The 23,117-nt window shown below is 37.5% G+C and overlaps 2 protein-coding genes across 2 annotated transcripts in view; one reads left to right on the forward strand and one right to left on the reverse strand.

The window, feature by feature from the left end:
• AQR (aquarius intron-binding spliceosomal factor) overlaps positions 1-23,117 on the reverse strand; it is an 87,957-nt gene that overhangs the window by 50,811 nt on the left and 14,029 nt on the right. The window contains exons 6-14 of the mRNA XM_037502164.2: positions 20,386-20,526; positions 18,724-18,792; positions 17,080-17,180; positions 16,022-16,098; positions 11,758-11,822; positions 10,885-11,001; positions 9,530-9,643; positions 7,926-8,029; positions 1,177-1,279 (exon numbers count right to left, since the gene is read on the reverse strand). Coding sequence (XP_037358061.1) covers positions 1,177-1,279; positions 7,926-8,029; positions 9,530-9,643; positions 10,885-11,001; positions 11,758-11,822; positions 16,022-16,098; positions 17,080-17,180; positions 18,724-18,792; positions 20,386-20,526 — 891 coding nt within the window. The remainder of the gene's footprint in view (positions 1-1,176; positions 1,280-7,925; positions 8,030-9,529; positions 9,644-10,884; positions 11,002-11,757; positions 11,823-16,021; positions 16,099-17,079; positions 17,181-18,723; positions 18,793-20,385; positions 20,527-23,117) is intronic.
• LOC119239496 (heterogeneous nuclear ribonucleoprotein A3-like) lies at positions 3,530-6,683 on the forward strand. The gene is given in 3 exon segments (XM_037504119.2): positions 3,530-3,545; positions 5,185-5,669; positions 5,671-6,683. Coding segments are annotated over 3 exon segments (1,149 nt in total). The 3' UTR covers positions 6,319-6,683.

Genomic DNA, 23,117 nt, shown 5'->3' on the forward strand with positions numbered 1-23,117 from the left:
CAGGGAAACATATTTTAATCTGTTGTTGATGAGAACACATACTTTTTAGAGTATAATTCGGCTGCACCTTTTATCTTTTAAAAAAAAACACACTTTGGGCCTCCCCAGTGGTGCAGCGGTTGAGCGCTGGGTTGCGAAGCTCCCTTTGGCTTCTGCGGTGCCGGTTCGATCCCCAGCTGCTCCCCGGCCACCAGAGGAGGGTCCCACATGGCGCGCAGACCTCTCCTGCTGCCCACTGCTCCCCTCAGCAGTGTACTTCGGTCCTTCTGCCTGCTCTGCTCCCCGCTCTGGCTCTGGTGAATTCTCTCACCCTCCCGCGCTTCTGACTGTACCCAGTGCATGTATAAACAAAACAAACAAGCAAACAAACAAATAAATAAATAAAACATGCCTCTATTAAAAAAAAAATTAAAAAAAAAAAACACTTTAATCAAATAATTTGACTTCTTGGTAGTAAATGTTCTAACTGTTCACATATGGGCACAAAACCACATGCACAAAGTTTGTAACATTATCTGTAATAGTGAATGTCACCAAAAATCCAAATATTCATAGTAGGAATATGGTTAAATACTCATGTATTTTATATAACATTTTTGTGAAGTTAAAAATACAGTATATCACTTTCTCTTAATTCTGCTGTGAATTTAAAACTGGTCTAAAAAAGTAAAACTTTACCAAAGCAGTATTAATTTGACAGTTAAAGCCTTTCACTTCCCAAAATGATGGAAAAATTCCATAAAATTCTTAAAATTACTGAGTCAAGCATCACCTACCTTACCTTATAACTAAACATCTCTGAGTTTTCTGGTATTAAAGGTATATCTTTATACCTTTTCTTTCTGGCTTATGTGCACACATGTATGTGCATTTGCGTGTGTGTGTAACAATGATATTCAAAAGGCAGTGATGGCATTAACTATCTGTGTATCGCCAATGGCTAAATCTAGTGTTCAACAACGAAGCTACTTATAAATGTTTGCGTGGAATGAATGAGAAAAAAATAAATCTGACAAACTTAAATGATAAAATTCTAAAACAGGTAGAAATCACCAAAATTAATCTTTAGCTCAAGAAAAAAAAAAAAAAACAAAACTAGATCTACCTACCTCTTTAAAATGATTCAAAAAGTCTGGGGAAACCACATGCAAAAATTCAAAGGATTTTGATATTTACCAGCAATTCTAGAAGAAATTCTTTATCAAAAGTCGTGTCTTCATTTTTGGGAAGAGTTGGTAACAAGCAGAGGTATGATGCCACCTGGTGGAGTGTATTTGAACTGCAGAATAAAGAATATTGAGATCATAACATTTTATTCTTACTTCACTTTTGAAACATGTAGTTTTAAAAATTGCTTAAGAAGTTATATCTAGGGCCTCCCTGGTGGTGCAGGGAGCTGGTGGTTCAGCGCTGGGTTGCGAACCTGCCCGCAGCCTCTGCAGCACCAGTTCGATCCCTGGCTGCTGGGCGAGGGTCCCACCTGGCGCGCAGACCTCTCCTGCCACCCCGCTGCTCCACTCAGCAGTGTGTTTCATCAGTCTGCCTGCTCTGCTCTCCCCTCTGGCTCTGGTGAATTCTCTCACCCTCCTGCACTTCTGACTGTACCCAGTGCTTGTATAAATAAATAAATAAATAAATAAATCCTATTTAAAAAAAAGTTATATCTAGCAAATAGTCTTTTTACATGGACAGAGAATATAATAAACCGACAGTGAAAATTAAGCTCCTTATATAGTTCTCAAAGAGTCTTCTATAAACCAGTGGTGGTCCCGGAGATTGCTTCAGAGTCAGCAAGGACGTTTTTGGTTTTTTTGTATTAATACTAAGACTTTTTGTCATTATGTTTAAATCTACAGTAACAATGCAAAAGTAATGGTGGGTAACAATGCTGGTATGAATCAAGGCAGGGGCACCAACCAGTGCTGTATGTTATCATATTCCTCATTCAAATAGGCAGTTAAAAAAAAACAAACAAGAATTTCCTAAGAACATCCTTGATGACATTAATTCAAAAGGGCACCTGCACCCTTATGTTTATAGCAGCACTATTTACAATAGGTAAGCTATGGAAACAACCCAAATGTCCCAAAATAGATGACTGGATCAAGAAGATGTGGTACATATATACACAGTGGAATATTACTCAGCGATTAAAAAAGATAAACTCATGCAGTTTGCAGCAACATGGATGGAGCTGGAAGGGATCATGCTCAGCAAAATAAGTCAGAAAGAAAAAGAAAAATATCAGATGGTCTCACTCATAGCAGGAATTTAGAAAACCTAAATAAGGGACCAGGAAAAAGACTAATGATAATAAAGTAAAAATCAAAATCAACAAGCAACTATAAACCAGAGACACACCAGGTGGGGGTTGGGGGTGTTGAGAGAAGGATCAAAACAAGGGGGGGTGGGAATTGTATGGGGACTATAACCAAGATGAAAATGCATACATGGCGCAAAAATGAAAAATGATGTAAAAAAAATATATAAAATTTAGAAATTTAAGAAAATTTCTTAAAAAAAATTTAAGAAAAAATTTAACTGCTTGATGAAGCAGTTAAAAATATATTTAATTAACCTTTGGATTCTTCGGTATCTATATTTTTTAAATTGGTAACAAAACATTTTGCATGCAATTTTTACCTGCAAGAATGACTGCTAAACCATGGTTATTTAGACTTGAATAAATAACAAACATTTTTCAAATTTGAACAAAACAGACCTGCAACTTTAAGGAAAACAACTGATATTTGCTACCAATCGTAACATTTGAACTTCCAAGCAAAATTTATAATTTTATGAGACTTGCATTGACTACTGTGAGCTTGACAATTTTCATTACTTATATACGTTGGCCCCACAATCCCCTCATACCACTTTACATTAAATTTTCTCTTATTCTCTGGTAAAATGCTTTCAATCTTTTTTTTTTTTATAGAGGCATGTTTTTTATTTATTTATTTGTTTGTTTGTTTTGTTTATACATGCACTGGGTACAGTCAGAAGCGCGGGAGGGTGAGAGAATTCACCAGAGCCAGAGCAGGAAGCAGAGCAGGCAGAAGGAACGAAGTACACTGCTGAGGGGAGCAGCGGGCGGCAGGAGAGGTCTGCGCGCCATGTGAGACCCTCCTCTGGTGGCCGGGGAGTAGCCGGGGATCGAACCGGCGCTGCAGAGGCCGCCGGCAGCTTCGCAACCCAGCGCTCAACCACTGTGCCACCGGGGAGGCCCTGCTTTCAATCTTTATATAATTCTGCTTTCCCCAAAAAGTCAATAAATAAGTGGAATCGTACATCATGTAGCCTTTTAACACTGGTTGCTTTCATTTAGCATAATACAATGAGATTTACCCACCTTGTTGTTTGTAAATAATCACATTGCCCTTAACAAAATTTTGGTCAATGACAGGCCACAAATACAATAGTGGCCCTAATATACACCATAGAGCGTAGGTGTGTAGTAAGTAGACTAGACCATCTAGGTTTGCAATTACATTCTATGACCTTTGTGCAATATTAGTATCACCTAACGATGCATCGCTCAGAATGTAGGCCCATCATTAAGCGACACATTGCAGTAGTTGGTTATTTTTATTGCTGAGTAGTATTCCATTGTATGATTATATCTCAGCGTGTTCACTCATCTCCAAGATGAAGGATATTTATGTACTCCGGTTTTTAACAACTATACATAAAGGCTTTATATACATTTCTGTACAAATGTGTGTGAATAGAAGTTTTCATCCTTTTCGGTGGATCTGTGAGACATCAGATCATATAATAATTGCATGTTTGCCTTTATAAGAAATTGTCAAATTTTCCCAAAGTGGCAATACCCTTTTGAATGCCCACCAGCAATATGACAATCCCAGTTGCGCTACATTCTTATCAAGAAACAACATAATGCTCTTGTTTTAACAATTCTAATGGGTACACAATAGTATCTCTCTCTCTCTCTTTTTAAAAGATTTGTATTTTATTTATACAAGAACTGGGTTACAGGCCAGAGGCACATGAGGGTGAGAGAATTCACCAGAGACAGAGCAGGGAACAGAAAAGGCAGATGGACAGAAAACAGTGCTGAGGGGAGCAGTGGGAGAGACAGGAGAGGTCTGCTGCGCCATGTGGTTCTCTCCCTGGCAGGCTGGGAATCGAACCCCCACTGCAGAGGCTGCAGATAGCTTCACAGTGCTGCGCTCAACCCACTGCGCCGGGGAGGCCCACAACAGTATCTCTTAATGACTTCAATTTGCAATTCCCTAATGACTGATAATGCTAAGCATCTTTCCTATGAGAGCTATATCTGTATTGGTCTAGTGACTATTTAAATATTTTGTCCCTTTTTTTTTATACAAGAGCTGGGGTACAGGCCAGAGTTATGGGAGGGTGAGAGGATTCACCAGAGACTAAGCAGGGAGCAGAACAGGCAGACAGAGCGAAGGCACTGCTGAGGGGAGCAGTGGGCGAGAGAAGAGAGGTCTGCCTCGCCATGTGGGTTGCTCCCTGGCCGGCCAGGAATAAAACCGGCACCGTGGAGGCTGCAGACAGATTCACAGCACGGCACTCAATCCACTGTGCCACTGGGGAGGGCCCCCCCTTTTTTATTAAGCTGTTTTCTTACTATTGAGTTCTAAAACATCTGGGTAAAAGTCCATCATCATATACGTATTTAGCCAAAATTGTCTCCTGTTTGGGGCTTGTCTTTTTATCCTCTCAACAATTTTTTTCAAAGAGTGTAAGTTTTAAATTTGGATAAAATTCAATTTGCAATTTGGATAAAATTCTATTTGCCAATCTTTTTCTGTTAGGATTGTGCTTTGGTGTCTATAAAATTCTCTGCATAAACCATGATCACAAAGATTTTCTCCTATACTTCCTATAAGTTTTGATATTTAGGTCTATAATTCATTCTCAGTTAATCTCTGTATATGATGGAACTATGGGTCAGATCTCATACTCTGCATATGATCAGCCAATTAATCTACCACCACTGTCAACAAAATTATCCTTTCTTCATTGAGTTGTCTTGATACTTAAGTCAAAAATCAACTAATGAAGCGCGGGATTGGAAGCGAAAGGGAGGAGGCGGCTCGGCAGAAAATGCCGCAAATGGCCTCGCAGCTTGGGGCACCGTGTTGGCGCTGAAGTTGTGCCGGCGCCTTGCTAGGCCTCATAGGTCTCTTTAAGACAACGAAAATTTCGTTTTCTGTGCGGTGGTTTGGGCCGCCGCTCAGTTGGAAATAGGAAAAAGTGGCCATGATCCAAAGGAACCGGAGCAGTTGAGAAAACTGTTCATTGGTGGTCTGAGCTTTGAAACTACAGATGATAGTTTAAGAGAACATTTTGAGAAATGGGGCACACTTACAGATTGTGTGGTGATGAGAGACCCCCAAACAAAACGTTCCAGGGGCTTTGGTTTTGTAACTTACTCTTGTGTTGAAGAGGTGGATGGAGCAATGTGTGCTCGGCCACACAAGGTTGATGGGCGTGTAGTGGAACCAAAGAGAGCTGTTTATAGAGAGGATTCTGTAAAGCCTGGTGCCCACTTAACAGTGAAGAAAATTTTTGTTGGTGGTATTAAGGAAGATACAGAGGAATATAATTTGAGAGACTACTTTGAAAAGTATGGCAAGATTGAAACCATAGAAGTTATGGAAGATAGGCAGAGTGGAAAAAAAGAGAGGATTTGCGTTTGTAACTTTTGATGATCATGACACAGTTGATAAAATTGTTGTTCAGAAATACCACACTATTAATGGGCATAATTGTGAAGTGAAAAAGGCCCTTTCTAAACAAGAAATGCAGTCTGCTGGATCACAGAGAGGTCGTGGAGGTGGATCTGGCAACTTTATGGGTCGTGGAGGGGACTTTGGAGGTGGTGGAGGGAACTTTGGCCGTGGTGGAAACTTTGGTGGAAGAGGAGGTTATGGTGGTGGAGGTGGTGGCAGCAGAGGTAGTTATGGAGGAGGTGATGGTGGATATAATGGATTTGGAGGTGATGGTGGCAACTATGGTGGTGGGCCTGGTTATAGTAGTAGAGGAGGCTATGGTGGTGGTGGACCAGGATATGGAAACCAAGGTGGTGGATATGGTGGTGGAGGAGGAGGATATGATGGTTACAATGAAGGAGGAAATTTTGGAGGTGGTAACTATGGTGGTGGTGGGAACTACAATGATTTTGGGAATTATAGTGGACAACAGCAATCAAATTATGGACCCATGAAGGGGGGCAGTTTTGGTGGAAGAAGCTCGGGCAGTCCCTATGGTGGTGGTTATGGATCTGGTGGTGGAAGTGGTGGCTATAGTAGCAGAAGGTTCTAAAAATTCAGCAGAAAAGGGCTACCGTTCTTAGCAGGAGAGCGAGGAGTTGTCAGGAAAGCTGCAGGTTACTTTGAGACAGTCGTCCCAAATCCATTAGAGGAACTGTAAAAATCTGCCACAGAAGGAATGATGATCCATAGTCAGAAAAGTTACTGCAGCTTAAACAGGAAACCCTTCTTGTTCAGGACTGTCATAGCCACAGTTTGCAAAAAGTGCAGCTATTGATTAATGCAATGTAGTGTCAATTAGATGTACATTCCTGAGGTCTTTTATCTGTTGTAGCTTTGTCTTTTTCTTTTTCTTTTAATTACATCAGGTATATTGCCCTGTAAATTGTGGTAGTGGTACCAGGAATAAAAAATTAAGGAATTTAAAAAAAAAAAAAAAACAACTAATGATGGGGCCTCTCTGGTGGCGCAGGTGGTTGAGCGCCGCACTGTGAAGCTGTCTGCAGCCTCTGCAGAGCGAGTTTGATCCTGGCCGGCCGGTGAGAATCCCACATGGGACAGCAGACCTCTCCTGGCTCACCCGCTGCTCCCCTCAGGATTGTACTTTGTCAGTCTGCCTGTTCTGTTCCCCGCTCTGTCTCTGGTGAATCCTCTCACTCTCCCGCGCATCTGGCCTGTACCCCGGTTCTTGTGTAAATAAATAAATCTTAAAAAAAAAAAAATCAACTAATGATGTATGTGTAGTATATTACTGAATTATATTGTTTCAGATCTGTCTGTCTGTCTATCTATCTATCTATCTATCTATCTATCTATCTATCTATCTATCTATCTCTGTCTTTCTGTCTATCTATCTTCCTTCCTCTCTCTCTCGTCTCTTTTCATCGTCTTGACTATTGCTGCCTTATAGAAGTTTTGAAATTAGGTAGTAGAATTAACTTTATTATAATTTTTCAAAGTGTTTCAGCTATTCTACTTTATTTGCCTTTTCATATTCATTTTAGAGTTAAGTATGTCAATTTCTTTAAAAGCATACTGCTGGGATTCTGACTGGAAATGAATTATATCTATAGATCAATTTGGGCAGAATAAATACCACAACTCACTCCTCTCATTCATAACCATGTCACTTGTCTCCATTTCAAAAAATGAATGTAGGTCCCAAACATGGTTTGATATTCTACGGTCAAATAACCTTTAAGATACCATCATCTGTCAAATTTTGACATATATCAAAGAAGAATATTCTCAGTAATTTGGAAAAGCTATTAAAATACACTGCCCTTTGTGAAAGAATGTTCCTAAGTCACATTTCTAGTATCACACATGATGAACATATACTGGTGTCTCCTTTATGTTTATGCTTGATAGACTATGTGTTATCTTCTACTCAAAGAAATACTTAAGATCTAAGAAAAATATCATTTATGAAAAATATAGATTTTAACCCCCTCCCCCCCACCAAAACAAAGATAGTATGGATGACTATATTTAGGTGGGTGTAAGATACCAAGTGGCAGGAGGAAGAATTATTTCCAGGTGTCAATAAAGCATAGTATAATAAGTAACATTATCTAAAGTAATAGATTAAAAGCTTAAAAAGAAAATTAAAATTCAGGAGTAAAAGAGACTGCATAGTTTTCCTTTACACTCCCTTACCTAAGAGGTCCAAAAAACTTGACCAAGGATTCACGAGTGTCTACTTCTGCCACATTTGAGAGGGCAAAATCATAGAGTTCAGGGAAATGTGCAAAAGCAGCTCTCTAGAAAAAAAGTAAAAAAAGTTAATAATTAATATCTACGTATCAATACACCAGCTACAATTTATACGCTATGCAGTGGAAATTTTTTAAATTACTAATGCACTTCTCTCTCTTACATGCTTTTCATATGTGAACCCAGCCTTATTCAGACAGAAGCATTCAGCCCAAAAGGATGAAAAAGAGAACTGTTTTAGCAGAAAGGCAAAAAAAAGTGTTCAGCTTTTAATTTCTAAAATTTTATTTTGAATAGAAATGGAAATAGCCATAAAGGCCAGCTTCATGGAGAGAAAAAGAAAACATTTCATTATCAAGAATAGGTGTAACAAAACTAAAAGTCCCTGAAGGGAAACTCCCGCTGAAGAGCCAGCTTGAGCATCGTGTGTTTGTGCCCTGCTTTACTTAGGAAATCTGCCCAAAGAGGATCTTTGGAGGCTACATCCCAACCAAGATGGGGTAAAAGCTACAAGAAAATAAAAATAGCAGCATCATGGTGATTTTGTAAAAGTGTGGAGATAACATCTCTTGTCTTCCCTAAAGTACATGTGGCACATAAAGATCCAGAAGTATCTGTGTGCCTCACTATGGGTGACAGAAGGTGGCCAAGCTTATGGCTAAGGCAGCCATTGGGTTACGATAACAAAATGACCCTGCGATCCACGATTGAGAATGAGCTAGGCTAGGAAATGAAGGTCAGTAAGCTCTCAGGAGAAGTCTAGCACCACCACTACCACCACCAAGACTGGGACCTCAGCAGCAGGAGGCAGCCAAGTTCCTCAGGAACAACCATAACCATCATGCTTTGCCTGTGTCAAGAGGAGAGACCACAAACCAAATGTGGTCACTGCAAGGACAAGGCAGGATAAAACACACAGGCTCCAGGAAAAGACAGTTGAGGTAGGACAGTGGGCAGAGCACACCACTTTCAAAACAATAAGGATATCTTAGTGTCTGTCTCTAGGAATCCATGTGCCAAGCTGGGAGAGGGAGAGCGAGAGAGTCCTTCAGAGATAGTGGAACTGATTATGAAAGAGTCTGAACTTAAGTCTGATGCTTTCCTAAAAAGACGTTTTAAAACAGAAAGAATTGGATTACTCCAAGTTGACAAAAACTCCTGACACCAGAGGAAATAGAGGTCAAGGTCAATATTAGATCAGTAACAGAACACAAAGGTGCTTTCTGGCATAGCTGAGCTAGACTGGTAAACTGCTGTGCCATATGTGTTTATCTTAAAAATGTACAAAGTGCTTACACACTTGTCATACATTAAAATACTCTATTTCTGAGTTTCAAGTATCAGTATATTGATTCTGAGGACTGAGGAATATGAAAGAAAGCCATTTTTTTTTTAAGAGAACATCAGAATTAGCAGTATTTTGAAAGTTCAAGATGAAAACACTACTAAATTACTACCATTTTCTGTCTGTACTATACAAAACCTAGCATGTAAGTGTGCCCCAAGTTTATGGAGCAGCAGCAAAGGCTATAACGCATCTCAATTACCTGCAGAGAAGTGATTCTGTCGTAGTGGATGGTGGTCATCTCATTCTCTGTCAGGGCGTTTCCAGTCTGGTCATTAATCTCAAAACCAGTGTAGAATTTCAGCATGTCCAATAGCTGAAGGATACAGTTAAATGAATATACTGTGTGAACATAAGGTCAGGAAAGCATGAACAAACATGATTAAAAATAATAAAAAGTTATACATTCAGGGAGGTGCAGAAAAGCTTTGGAATCTAATATTGCAATACACATCTCAGAAGATATCTAAAAGTGCTTTTTAGTGTGTGAAGATAAAGGATGTGCCTTGTAAATAAATTAAGTCTATTCACACAGGGAAGAATTTAAACTGCAATCACAATACTAAAAAGACATTAAAGATCCCATCAAAGAAAGCCAAAGATTTTAATGACAATTACAAAAATCTATTTACATAATGAAAAATTTATAAAACTATAGCACTAGCAGGAACTCTTAAGGTCTTTCACTTAGGCCATTAATACAGAATTTTCTGAATGAGGATTTTACGATTCTAATTGGAGATATTTTTCTCCACATGCTGTTTTTCTATTAGGGAAAAACAGCAAAGTGGGGAAAGCTAAGCTGCTCATTCCTCTCAGCAGTCCCCAAGGCCATCAAGCCCGATCTTTGGATTAGTTCCTGCTGCTAATGAAGGTCTAGTTTCCCCCTGTGGCAGCAACATCAACAGAATTTCCTAGCTGCTTTCACCCTAAATCTAATGTATGGCAGATCAGATCAGAATTTAGTACATTTTAATAAATGTGGCAATCACTAGAGAGAAACAACAAGAGAATGAGAAAAAGGAGGAAAACACAGATTAAAGGTTAAAGAATTCCTAAAAGAATATGTAAACACATAAAAACTATATGATCTCATTGAAAGGCAAGTATTAGAGTTTGTTTGAAGACAATTTGTCTAGGTGACATTACATGAAATGAGAAACAGTAGTACTTCAACTTCTTAGGCAGGGCAGTAAATGAAGCACATATACATTTCCACACTACCAACTGCCTGTCACCATCATCATGCCAAGAGAGCCTTGGAATCAGTGTAGTTTGCTTGAAATTAATGTTTATCATCTATTGATATTCCACAGTCATTAATAACATAAAATCAATATATGTGGGCATATGGGACTACCTCATCAATATCATAATTCAGTTCAATAATAAGACTTCATCCAATTAAAACAAAATGATTAAATAGGAATTTACGATATTCAATTCATTAGTCAGCAAAAGTTTCCTTGAGTTACGATCTGGTACTTCCAGCTTCATGGCAAAGAAAACAACCTTAGAATAAGAAAGGTAAGTATATTCAGATACATTAATGCTTACCTGGGAGAAAAGATGGCCATCCTCTTCCCGATGGACAAGATTGGAAAGGTAACAGTGCACCAAAAGGTGGGAGTCATCCAGGATGGTATTAAACCAGCGTCTTGTGGGAAGTAGGGCCTAGAAAAAAATACCACAGCAACAAGTCTGCTGATATTCTAGACAGCTAGAGGTGAGGTCTACTGATACTTAACTCAGAAGTATTGACAATCCTTGGACTCATTTCTCCATTTCCTCTGCCCACAACCCCCAACGACAGTCAGCAAGACAAAGCCGAGAAACTAGAACAATCAGTTTGTAAATCATTCATTTATTCAAATGGCATAATTTTACAGAAGACATTTTTGCACTCGTTAGAGGTTACAAATTAGTTATTAAGTGGAGATAGAATTTGAATGAAGATCTCATGAGTGACTGTTAGTCCAAATTCTAATCTGAATCCAAACTCTAATTCTCATGTTAAAAAAAAAAAACCCTCTTGAACCTCCCTGGTAGCCTAGGAGTTAAGTCTCAGTGCTATCACTGCTATGGCCTGGGTTCAATCCCCAGCCAGGGAGCCAACCCACATGGCAGACCTCTCCTGTCGCACCAGCTGCTCCCCTCAGCAGTGTATGTCAGTCAGTCTGCCTGTCCTGTTTCCCACTCTGTCTCTGGTGAGTCCTCTCACCCCCTGATTCTCTGGCCTGTACCCCAGCTCTTGTATGCATGGATGAAAAAAAAACCTACAAGGAACAATTGCTTTTAATTTCCTTCTGTATTTAACCCCTTGAGATAGGGACAAAGGCCTGTTTGAGGTATTAAAGAAATATTCATACATTTAATCTTAGCTCCCTTAGTGTTCACGTAACAAAAAAAAAGCTACTGCTCATTTCTTACCTCCAGATCAATCATAAGTTCAATGAATCTTTCGCAGTAGTGAACTTTGTCCATAGTGACAGTATCTAGACATAACAGAGAAAACATGTTAGAATATTCTCACTTAGGCCATTCTGAGTATTGTATCTTAAAATTGGCAGTTTTTTAGTTATTAACATTAATTGTCTCTCTCTCTCTTTTTTTTTAAAGATTTACTTGTACATACAAGAAGTGGGGTACACAGGCCAGAGGTGTTGGGGGGGTGAGAGAATTCAGCAGAGACAGGGTAGGGAACAGAACAGGCATATTGACTGAAATACACTGCTGAGAGGAGCAGCAGGTGAGTCAGGAGAGGTCTGCTGCGCCATGTGGTTTTCTCCCTGGCTGGGAATTGAACTCATGCTGTAGTGGCTGCAGATAGCTTCATAGGTTGTGTCTTAACCCCTTGCACCACCAGGGAGGCCCCTAACTGTCTCTTATTTATCAGGATTGGACTTTGATTCAGAATAAGGACTCCTCACCTATATTCAAATAAGGCTGTTTACTCTTGTATTTAGCACATAAATCAAGAAAATGAAAAAAACCTAGCTTGGGTAAGACATTTTAAAAATCAGAATTGCAAAGATTTTTTTTTTTAAAGTTTACTAAAAAAATCTGTACCGAAAGATTTTCAAAGTACTTGGAAATATAAAAACTAGAATGGCAGTTTCACATCAGTTTTTGCTTTATTTTCCTTATTGTCTTCATACACTAACTTCCAGAACTCTCATGTACACAGACATGTGTATATACATATAAATACAAAGATATATACAGCTATGTCTACATTTATTTTTAGAATACAAAGAAAACGGGTGGAAAAGAGAGCTATATATACCAAACAAATTAAAGCAGCAATTTTTGATTTTTTTTCTTTGCTCTGTACATGTATATTTTGATGTTAATATGCCAATAACACAGAGACAATAAAATATCCTTTAAATCACAGTCTCACATTAAGCTATGTTGGGCATACTATTTTTAAGAATATTTTTGTTTTTAAAATTACAACCTTGTGACTTGACATACTTTCAGCGTACAAGTTGGTATTTTTTTTGGCTAGGAAAACTGGTCTACCATTTTATGAGTTAAAACCATCCTGCAAAGATTGTTTCATTTAAAAAGGAGATAATTTCAGGGTTCCTACTGCTGCTGAGACTAAGGACTCCCAGATGTAACTAACCCAGTGCTACACCTGTAAAAATCACCCTACAAATGCTTACATAAATCCATTTATTTATTTGCAGTATACAAGACAATGGAAGGTTTTATGTGAAGAATTATGAATTTGTTTGTGAATAATACATGGAAATGTTAACTGGCACTTGCCCATAAGCCAGACTTTAAATATAAGAACCATAGAGTTTAACAGCTGGAATAAACCTTGAAAACATCTATTCTAGGTCTTCATTTTCCAGGTTAGACCCTGACTCGAAGAAAGTACAGAACGAAATAATGACTGATTAGAACTGGAATCCAAGTTTTCTGAGACATAGTCTAGGTCACACAGCAATTGGAACTAAAGAATTTAAAGGAGCAACTTTTAAGTTAAGTCCATTCAAACTAGTCCTCTGTTGTTATCGTTTGTTCTTATACTATCAAAAGAAAATATTTTCCAAAATTTTAAAATTGAGGAAACTCCGTATTCTGTATCTTTATTTATAGCACGAGAAAATTATTAGCAACAACAGTCGCTAATATTTTATTATTTAAAAGTGGAACAAAATGCTGGGTGCTCAAATTCTGAGGTTTGGAGGACAACACTGAATGCTTTTACATTAATTGGTTCTGCTAGGCAAGTGTATTATGTATTTTTTTTTTCCCTTTCTTCTGACAGCAGTCCTGACCTCTCTGGTCATCCTTTGCAGAGTTCATTTACAACAGCTGGTATGGACATGTTGTTTTCAACGATCCTGTAAAATCCTTCTTGTAATTTTTTTAAAAATTAGCTTTCTGCTTCCTAACTATATAAGCCATGATCTTTATACCCTCTCTGGACTGCACACTGTTTCCATCATCTTATTGGTTTCTTGTGCCAGAGAGTGAGCAAATAGTGATTAAAGCTCAGGATCCATCTAAGAATTTTCATTTTCTTACAATATATAAACAACATTGCCAACAGTTAGAGATTTTATGGGTTGTTAAAATTATTGCAGGCCTTGTTACTTGTTTTAAACCTTTAAAACCTTGTTTTTGAATCTTTCTACATGAACCAAGAAAAAACACCCCATAGTTACAGCTAGCTGTACATTGATTTTTATGATCCTAATTATTAGACATTAGCAGTTCTAGCACTGATTATTACACTATTTGTTCCAAGAAAATGAAATCCAAGTCATCTTTCCAAGTATAAGCTACTTAACTAAAATATTTAAGAAAATTTAAGATATTTAAGATATTTAAGATATAAATATTTTATATGTAGTTTTTTTTTTTAAAGATTTATTTATTTATTTATTTATTTATTTATTTATTTATTTATTTATACAAGCACTGGGTACAGTCAGAAGCACGGGAGGGTGAGAGAATTCACCAGAGCCAGAGCAGGGAGCAGAGCAGGCAGAGGGACCGAAGTACACTGCTGAGGGGAGCAGCGGGCGGCAGGAGAGGTCTGCGCGCCATGTGGGACCCTCCTCCGGTGGCCGGGGAGCTGCCGGGGATTGAACTGGCGCTGCATAGACTGCGGGCAGCTTCGCAACCCAGCGCTCAACCGCTGCGCCAACGGGGCGGGCCCCAAGATATTTTTTTTTTTTTAAACATTTTTTTTTTTTTTAAAGAGGCACCTATTTTATTTATTTATTTGTTTGTTTGTTTATACATGCACTGGGTACAGTCAGAAGCGTGGGAGGGTGAGAGAATTCACCAGAGCCAGAGCGGGGAGCAGAACAGGCAGAAGGACCGAAGTACACTGCTGAGGGGAGCAGTGGGCGGCAGGAGAGGTCTGCGCGCCATGTGGGACCCTCCTCCGGTGGGCGGGAAGCAGCCGGGGATCGAACCGGCGCCGGAGAGGCTGCAGGGAGCTTCACAACCCAGCGCTCAACCGCTGCGCCACCGGGGAGGCCCCAAGATATTTAATATATAGATACAGATTATTAAATTTAGATTTAATATATAAATATTTTATATATATAGATATTTTAGACATAAATATTTAAAATATTTAAGAAAAAATCATCATGCTTGTGATCTAATTTACATATACTTATGTCATGTAAATTAGATCATAAGCATGATGATTTTTTCTTTATATTGATAATATTTTGCCCCAAACCAACATTTACAGCATTTATATCTACTCCTTACCAAACTGTAGATATGATTTTCAGTTATAAAATATTACTTGGAGAATCAATTTGTTTTACAAGTAATTCTGTTGTACTTCATTTAAACAAAGCTACAATCTCTAATGGAAGATATAAATATGATCTATCTACACAGCTGTGGTTTGATTATATTTCACTTGGGAAATGTTATCAACCAATGGGATATCTTACATTGCTTTTGTAGACCTTTATTTAGGTAAACATTATTCCATTTGCATTCACTAAATGTTTATAAAGAGCTTATAAACAGTGTAATGTAGTTAACACCTCTTGACATAGTTATATAACACAGGCACATAAATATAGATCTCTATAAATAATATAATCATGGCATGTTTTAAAGTATACACCCTACATATTGTATAGTTATTGTTTTCACAAATAAATGGAAGCCATGACAAAAGGAAATCCTTTCATTTTCTTATAGCTACATCTCAAAAATAATTCTTCTCTTCTCCTCCAAACAGTATTTGATGTCACTTGAAAACACTATTTAGCACCATATTACAAATGTGATAAGAACAGTCTGTATCATATTCACCACTGTATACCAGAATAAATAACCCTTACAAGGTCTTGGGTCTTATAAGTAAGCTCAGAAAATATTTGGTAAAAAGTGAACATTTCAATTACCATGTTGGTGCCTTCAAAATATGTGAATTTTTTATGGTAAAAACACTTTGCTCACCTCCTCAAGGCAAAAAACCTTGAGGTGAAAACAACACCACAGCACCCACTATGAACAGTGGATTTGGAATAAAAAAGAAAAATGTCAATTCTTAAGCAATCACAGTACTTAGTAATATAACTGAAAAAGAGAGAACACATACTTTGTCATCCTAATTTAAAATCATCTTAGGAGATTATTCTATAAGGGCATCTAAATGATAGTGTCACAATTAAGTGGAAAAAAAAATAGTTACCAGAAAGTGGGACCGATTTCAGCACAGAGATAAACTTCTGGATGAGTCGTGAAAGAAATCTTCTTTCTTGATAGGCCCTAAAAAATCAGAGAGATGATGCTGACTGAATTACCTTTGAAAAATACTTACTTCAAAAGTAAATTTCAAATGTTGAATAAGTCTTTCTTATAACATTCAAATGTTAAACTTCTGCCCCAAAACCCGTTCTAATATATTATGAACATACAGCTTTTTCTTTGTATGTAAATATAATACTACATGAAGAAAGAGGAGCCCCATTACTGACCCAGGAGGCCAGCTAAGACAGCGTCTATTTTTCATAGCTGGGAAAAAAAATCCCAAAGTGAGATATTGGGGAAAAAAGTGAGATATTTGAGAAAAAAATCCCAAGGTGACTGGTGAGGTCAAAAAGAATTTAAGTTTTGAGTAGGGAAGGGGAACTAAATCCAAGTGGGAGCCACAGGACTGAAAAAAAAAAAAAAAAAAAGTATATGTAGACTATTGCCCTAAATGAAAGAAAAAATAGATGGAGCTAAAATGAGTTATAGGCTCAAGGGAAATGAGTCCTGAACATATATACATAAGCAGAGAAAAAGGAAGTAGAAAAGAGTAATTAAATATGAAGAAAGAAAAAGGATTCCTAGTGGAATAGCGGTACATAAGGTAGAACAACAGGCTAGTGCCAAAGAGAAAAAGGGAAATCTCTTTAAGAGTTTGCAGAACCTTTCCCTGTGTCCTACTAACAGCACTTTGCTCCCATTGAAATATTGCAAGCACAGACTTTTAATCAACTGATAATATTACTATTAAAAATATGCCATAAAAGCTGATGGCTGAAATTATACACAGTGAAATCTGCTGTTGATAAAAACATTAATTTTTGTAGAAATAGCTGACTTATTCTTAAAAAGTCCTTGATAACACCTAAAAAACACACATAAAAATGTGCTGATAAAAGACAAAACTCATGCCTGCTTGCTTCTTTAATCCTTATAATCAACATTATCTAAGGCCCACAGAATAATAAAACAACATGGAAAGAAGCTTTGCCAACATACTGTTCTCTTGCTTCTGGATCCATTTTTTCATCATTCTTTTTAATCAAGTTCCAGAATTTTCTTAGCTTAGGTGTCTTTTTTAACTCTAATTCCAATCGTGCCTGAAAGAGTGATATATTACACCATCACTAACCTCAAGTTTACAAGGATAAAAAGCAAGTCGACTATTGTTGAGTACAATGATACAATATAGAGCAATGGGATAAACCCTAAAGCAACAAAGCAAAACTTGAAAACAAATAACTACATTTTAAAAACCTATTCAAATCTAACTCTTGTCAATAATAAAAAAAAAAATCCCAAAGAAACTGCTTTTTCTAGTGAAGATTTTAAGTCCAATAATTAAATTTCTATTTCATTTCTAAATTATTTAAATCTGAAAATATGAGCATTAACACTTCAAAGCATAATCCCAATTTAGACTTAAATAAGGATACCATTAAATATCTAAAAATGTAGACTCTAAAGAAAGATATTATCATATATTCCTTTTTTTTAATCACCAAATTTTATAACACAGATGTATGACTTACAACCCCTCAAAGGTACTATGTATATTTTGGTACACTTATCAGAAGCTATGAACATGCAAATTAAAATAGATTTAAAATTCTTTGAATTAAATTCAAAATTTGGATATTTCTAATTTATTACTTTTCTAATTCCCTATTATACTTAATAAAATGTTATTTTATTTTTAAAAAGCATAATCATTAAAGTTTGACAAATACGGGTTTTAAAGCCATGATGCTAACCATCACAAGTAAACAAGTACATATCTATGTCATCATATTCTCTTTTATGGCATTTATCATTTTTGAACTAATTATTTATATGTGTGTGCTTTCATCCATGTCAACCGAATGAACTTGCAGATGTGGGTATCTATAAAAACATACATGTCCATAGGAAACAGAATTCTGAATAAAGTATTATACTGAAATTTCATAGTATTAAATTAACTTTATTCCCTAAGATGTTAATTTGACTTAGATACTTGCACATATTATTCAATAAAGACCTGATGGAAAAAAGGAAGGAATTAGGGCCTCCCTGGTGGCACAAGGGGTTAAGCACCGCACTTTGAGGCAGTCTGCCGCCTCTGCAGCACGAGTTCGATCCCTGGCCGGCCAGGGAGCTACCCACATGGCGCAGAAGACCTCTCCTGTCTTGCCTGCTGCTCCCCTCAGCAGTGTACTTCGGTCAGTCTGCTTGTTCTGTTCCCCACTCTGTCTCTGGTGAATCCTCTCACCGCCCCCGCCCCCCACATCTCTGGCTGGTACCCCATATTTGTATGCATAAATAAATAAATTTTCAAAAAAAAAAATGTTCTCTTCCAAAACGTACATAAGGATAATCATTCTCTGCTAAATGAAACCCTCTTTTCTACGGTTTCAATATATAGCACCTTGTTTCATCTTACAATATTGAAAGTAGGTTAAACATCTTTTAGCCTGGACATAAAAACTTTAAAAGTAAAAAAACACCACAAGTACAATAAGATAATGCAGATTATCTTGACAAATTTTATAAGCAGGAAAGGGGTTTTTAGCCACCATTTGTACACCTATATTAAAGTTACAGTCCAAAATTCTATGTTCTGCTCATCACACAGACACAAGCTTCTAACATTTAGATACTTACAGACTGTAAACCCATCCACATTGGAAGGGAGATAAGCTGCTGTACTTGACTACGAATCAAGTCTACTTCCTGTTTAAGGCAAAAAGAAAACAAATTTATAAACACACCAGCATTTTAACACAAGTCTCCATATACGGAACATACTCCCTTCCTAAGTCCAGGAGGGAAACCATGCCACAGATACTTTCAAGTTACTGACAGACAGCACAGAGCAAGGAAAACGTTGCGTTGCACACTTGCAACTTCCACACTTCCAGCTGAGGTGAAGAAGGAGACTCTGTGCCTTCTTTTTCAGTTTGTATGGTCTAAACAAGTGTCCTTTTTATTGTATACTTAGTGCCACTTTTTTTTCAGCTTTATGCTTTTTGGTGGTAATTTTCTTATTTAAATAGTCCCCAAGCACAGAGTTGAAGTGTGGTATAACTGTCCAAGGCACAAGAAGGTTGCAATGTGCCTTAGGGAGAAAATACATGGTTCATATTTTCAGTCCAACCTAAGTTATACTGCTATTGGCTGTGAGTTCAATGTTAATGAATCAGTAATATATCTTAATAAGGTATCTTCAAACAGAAACACACATAAAATCAGTGGAAGAAAATGTGACTAGAGGCTTATAGGAACCCAATCCCATAGTATCCCTAGTAGCTATGGCTCAATTTTAGCTAATTCAGAATTTGTAACTAACTTACAGAACACAATCACCTCACATAATGAGACATCACTGCATATTAATACACACTAAAAAAATAAAAATTAAGCATTTTGGTAAAAAAGAATAAAGTATTTCGACATTAAACTTTTAAGATAATGATACCTAATACCACACTATTAATAGTAAATAAAACTTGTTTAGGTTAATTTCTGATAAGAGAGCTATTTGTTTCTATTTACTCTATTTAGTTTAGTAAATGTTAAAGAGCTAACAGTGGTACCACTGAGGGGCATCACAAATCTTTCCTATGCCTTTAAGAGACCCATGGACATAGTTCATGGACACAGGTAATGACTGTCCATCTATCAACATTCAGTCTTCAGGACCAGAAAGAACTCTGTGCTTTCTCCTGTATGAGTCTAAGGGCACCACTAATTCAGAAACTTTTTATCTTTAATAGGTACATTCCTTCAAATAATCACAGTAGGGAAGCACAAATGAAATATTAATTATTGCAAGTTTTTAAGATAACATTATGAAGGATGGATATGTATCACACACAAGCGATTTCAAAAGTTTATCCGCAGTTGCACTTGATCAATCAACTCGACACACAATTCTCTACTGATCTGCCAGTTGTGCACAAGGCATGACGAAAAGTAATGAATGTAGGATTTTGTGTGCAGTTTGTGGCACAGAACTCATTACTGAAAGCTCATATTTAACCAGAGTCTTTGTCTCTTCTCATCTTTGCACTCCACACCTTTGGAAAATTTCAATTCTCATCATTTTTCTTAGAATCTATATAGAAAAAAAGTCCAAATCTATTAAAATGTGAACAGATCTTATTAAATGGTTTTATTGGGAAGTCATTCAAAAAAAGCTTTGAGTATTATCCTTATTCACCACCAGCATGGATGAGGAGCTGGCTACAGAGACAATCTCATCTACATTCAACTTTAAACAGCAAGAAACATTGAGATTTCCCCCAAAAGATAAAGCAAAATTACCAAGCTATTGAAGCAATGATCGAGAAAAAGCAGTAAGACTGTCTGTTCATGGAGAGAAAATTCACCATCAGTTTCAGCTAATGCTGCTTTTAAGATGCACTTAAAAAAGAATGGAAAATGGTCTGGTTTCTTCTTAAAAGTCTGAAAAGAGAAAGAAAAAGGATTCATTTTGAAATGGCTTGCTCACCTCTTTTTTGCTCTTAAACAATGGTAAATTTGCTAGGAGTCTATTAGCAAAATGAAATAATTACAAAAAAATTATTAGCTTACTTATAATTAGTGATAGCAAGTCAAATAAATACAGGTTTCTGTCAGGACTTTGAGAGAGCTGCAGAGACCTGGTAAGGAAACAAATGGCTTTAATTCCGTTATTCTTTTGTGGATTATGCCCATATTTCGCTTTTATTTTCTTATTTTTTTTTAAGATTTATTTATTTATGCATATAAGAACTGGGGTACAGGCCAGAGGTGTGGGGGTGAGAGGATTCACCAGAGACAGAGTGGGGAGCAGAACAGGCAGAATGACTGAAATACACTGCTGAGGGGAGCAGGGATGAGTCAGGAGAGGTCTGCTGTGCCATGTGGGTAGCTTCCTCGTGGGGGATCAAACTTGTGCTGCAGTGGCTGCCGATAGCTTCATAAGTTGCATCTTAACCTCTTGCACCACCAGGGAGGCCATTTATCTTCTTATTAAGGAACTGAAGTGCTTTAATTCTTTTGACATTATAAAAAAGAAGTTTAGTAAAAGTTATAGCTTTCCCACTCTAATCTAAAGGGCAAACTCTCGTGTTTTGTAGTAGCTCTTTACTACTGCATATAAATAAGGTTAAAAATAATACTGTAATATAATAAGCCTCTTTGATCCTCTTTCCCATCTAGTTACTGTCACATCTCTTCTTTCACAGACAAGTGCTTCAAATGTGTGGTCTACATGAATGGTTTTCATTCAGTTCTCTAAAACACCCACAGAACTCCCCTAAAGACGTCAGCACTGTCAAGTTCAATGGACTCTTACAAACCCTCAACTCCTTTTCAATGTGTTCAGGGTGACTCTTCCTTTGTCCCTTAAATCATAGTTTCTGGAGTTCTAGCCTCATTCTTCTTCCTCTACTGCAACCTCCATATGCTAAACACACATTTTCAGTTCACAGTTCTCTCCTTAGTTTGCATATTCCAAAGGTAATTTGAAACAATATATCCAAAACTCGATTCAACAACTGTGTCCTTTTGGGCCTCCCTGGTGGTGCAAGGGGTTAAGTCTCACTATTAAGCTATGGGCAGCCACTGTAGCACAAATTTGATCCCCGGCCAGGGAGCTGACCCACATGGTGCAGCAGACCTCTCCTGTCTCTCCGACTGCTCCCCTCAGCAGTTTATTTCAGTGGCTCTGTCTGTTCTGCTCCCTACTCTGTTTCTGGTGAATCCTCTCACCCCCCCACACCTCTGTTTAAGACCCTAGCTCTTGTATGCACAAATATATAAATCTTAAAAAAAAATTGTGTACCTTTCAAAGTATTCCTCAACTTTCTATTACTTATCTTAGGAAGTGGCACTATTATTGGTTATATTCAATTGCCCAAGCCTGTTATTGAAAACAACATCCTTGGGCCTCCCCGGTGGCGTAGCGGTTGAGTGCTGGGTTGCGAAGTTGACCGCAGCCTCTGCGGCGCCGGTTCAATCCCCAGCTGCTCCCCGGCCACCGGAGGAGGGTCCCACATGGCGCGCAGGCCTTTCTTGCCGCCCGCTGCTCCCCTCAGCAGTGTACTTCGGTCCCTCTGCCTGCTCTGCTCCCCGCTCTGGCTCTGGTGAATTCTCTCACCCTCCCGCGCTTCTGACTGTACCCAGTGCTTGTATAAACAAACAAACAAACAAATAAATAAATAAATGAAAATACATGCCTCTTAAAAAAAAAAAGAAAGAAAGAAAATAACATCCTTTCCTAATGTTACTTTAATTATGAAATCTTAAATCTCTGTGTATGCTTTCTTCTTAATCTTTGTCATTTTTCTACTTCACGTCCTAATTACTAAAGCAGTCTTAATGTGATATAAACTGAACAGTTCATTTCTCTAGTTCCAAAAAATGTCCCCACTCCCTTCCTAAAGTAGTTTGAAGCAACTTCAAGAAATCCTTAAGATTTCTCAAAAGACACAAGGCCCATAGTATACTTTGGGCTCTCATTTGCCCTAAGACTGCTGTCATTTAATGAATATTTGAGATGTGTTGATGGTGTTATCTCAAAGTCTAATATCTTCTCACTTTAGAGACCATTCCCTCAAAAGAGGTGAGCACCCATGCCTTTCCTTCATTTAAAAAAGTGTGACTAGACGGGAAGAAATGCTTCTAACGGACTGACCATTTCATGGAGGCCAAAGGAAAAACAGACCTCTCGGACCTCCACTGACCCAACCTCTTCTGCACTAGCACAGAGAAAATGTCAGCACAAAGAAAAAACAGATCCCAAATCAGGGACAAAGAGAAAACTAAAATTATTATATAAATACCTATCTTGATATTGAAAACACGACTTTATTCTATAAACACATATTCCTTGTTAAGAAATAGACATGGAAAAATTCTCATTTGAGCCTGAAATATTTACGCTAATTAATGTAATTTTACATCACTTTATCTTAGAGACATCTTTGTTATCCATGTCATTCTATGTTTCAAGCACAAAGCAGAAAAACAAATCCACATTCATAATTTTCTAAGGTATAATAAATTAGTTT

The sequence above is a fragment of the Talpa occidentalis genome, unplaced genomic scaffold (genome assembly GCF_014898055.3).
Source record: "Talpa occidentalis isolate TD23 unplaced genomic scaffold, MPIMG_talOcc4v2.1 talOcc4.11, whole genome shotgun sequence".
NCBI lineage: Eukaryota > Metazoa > Chordata > Mammalia > Eulipotyphla > Talpidae > Talpa > Talpa occidentalis.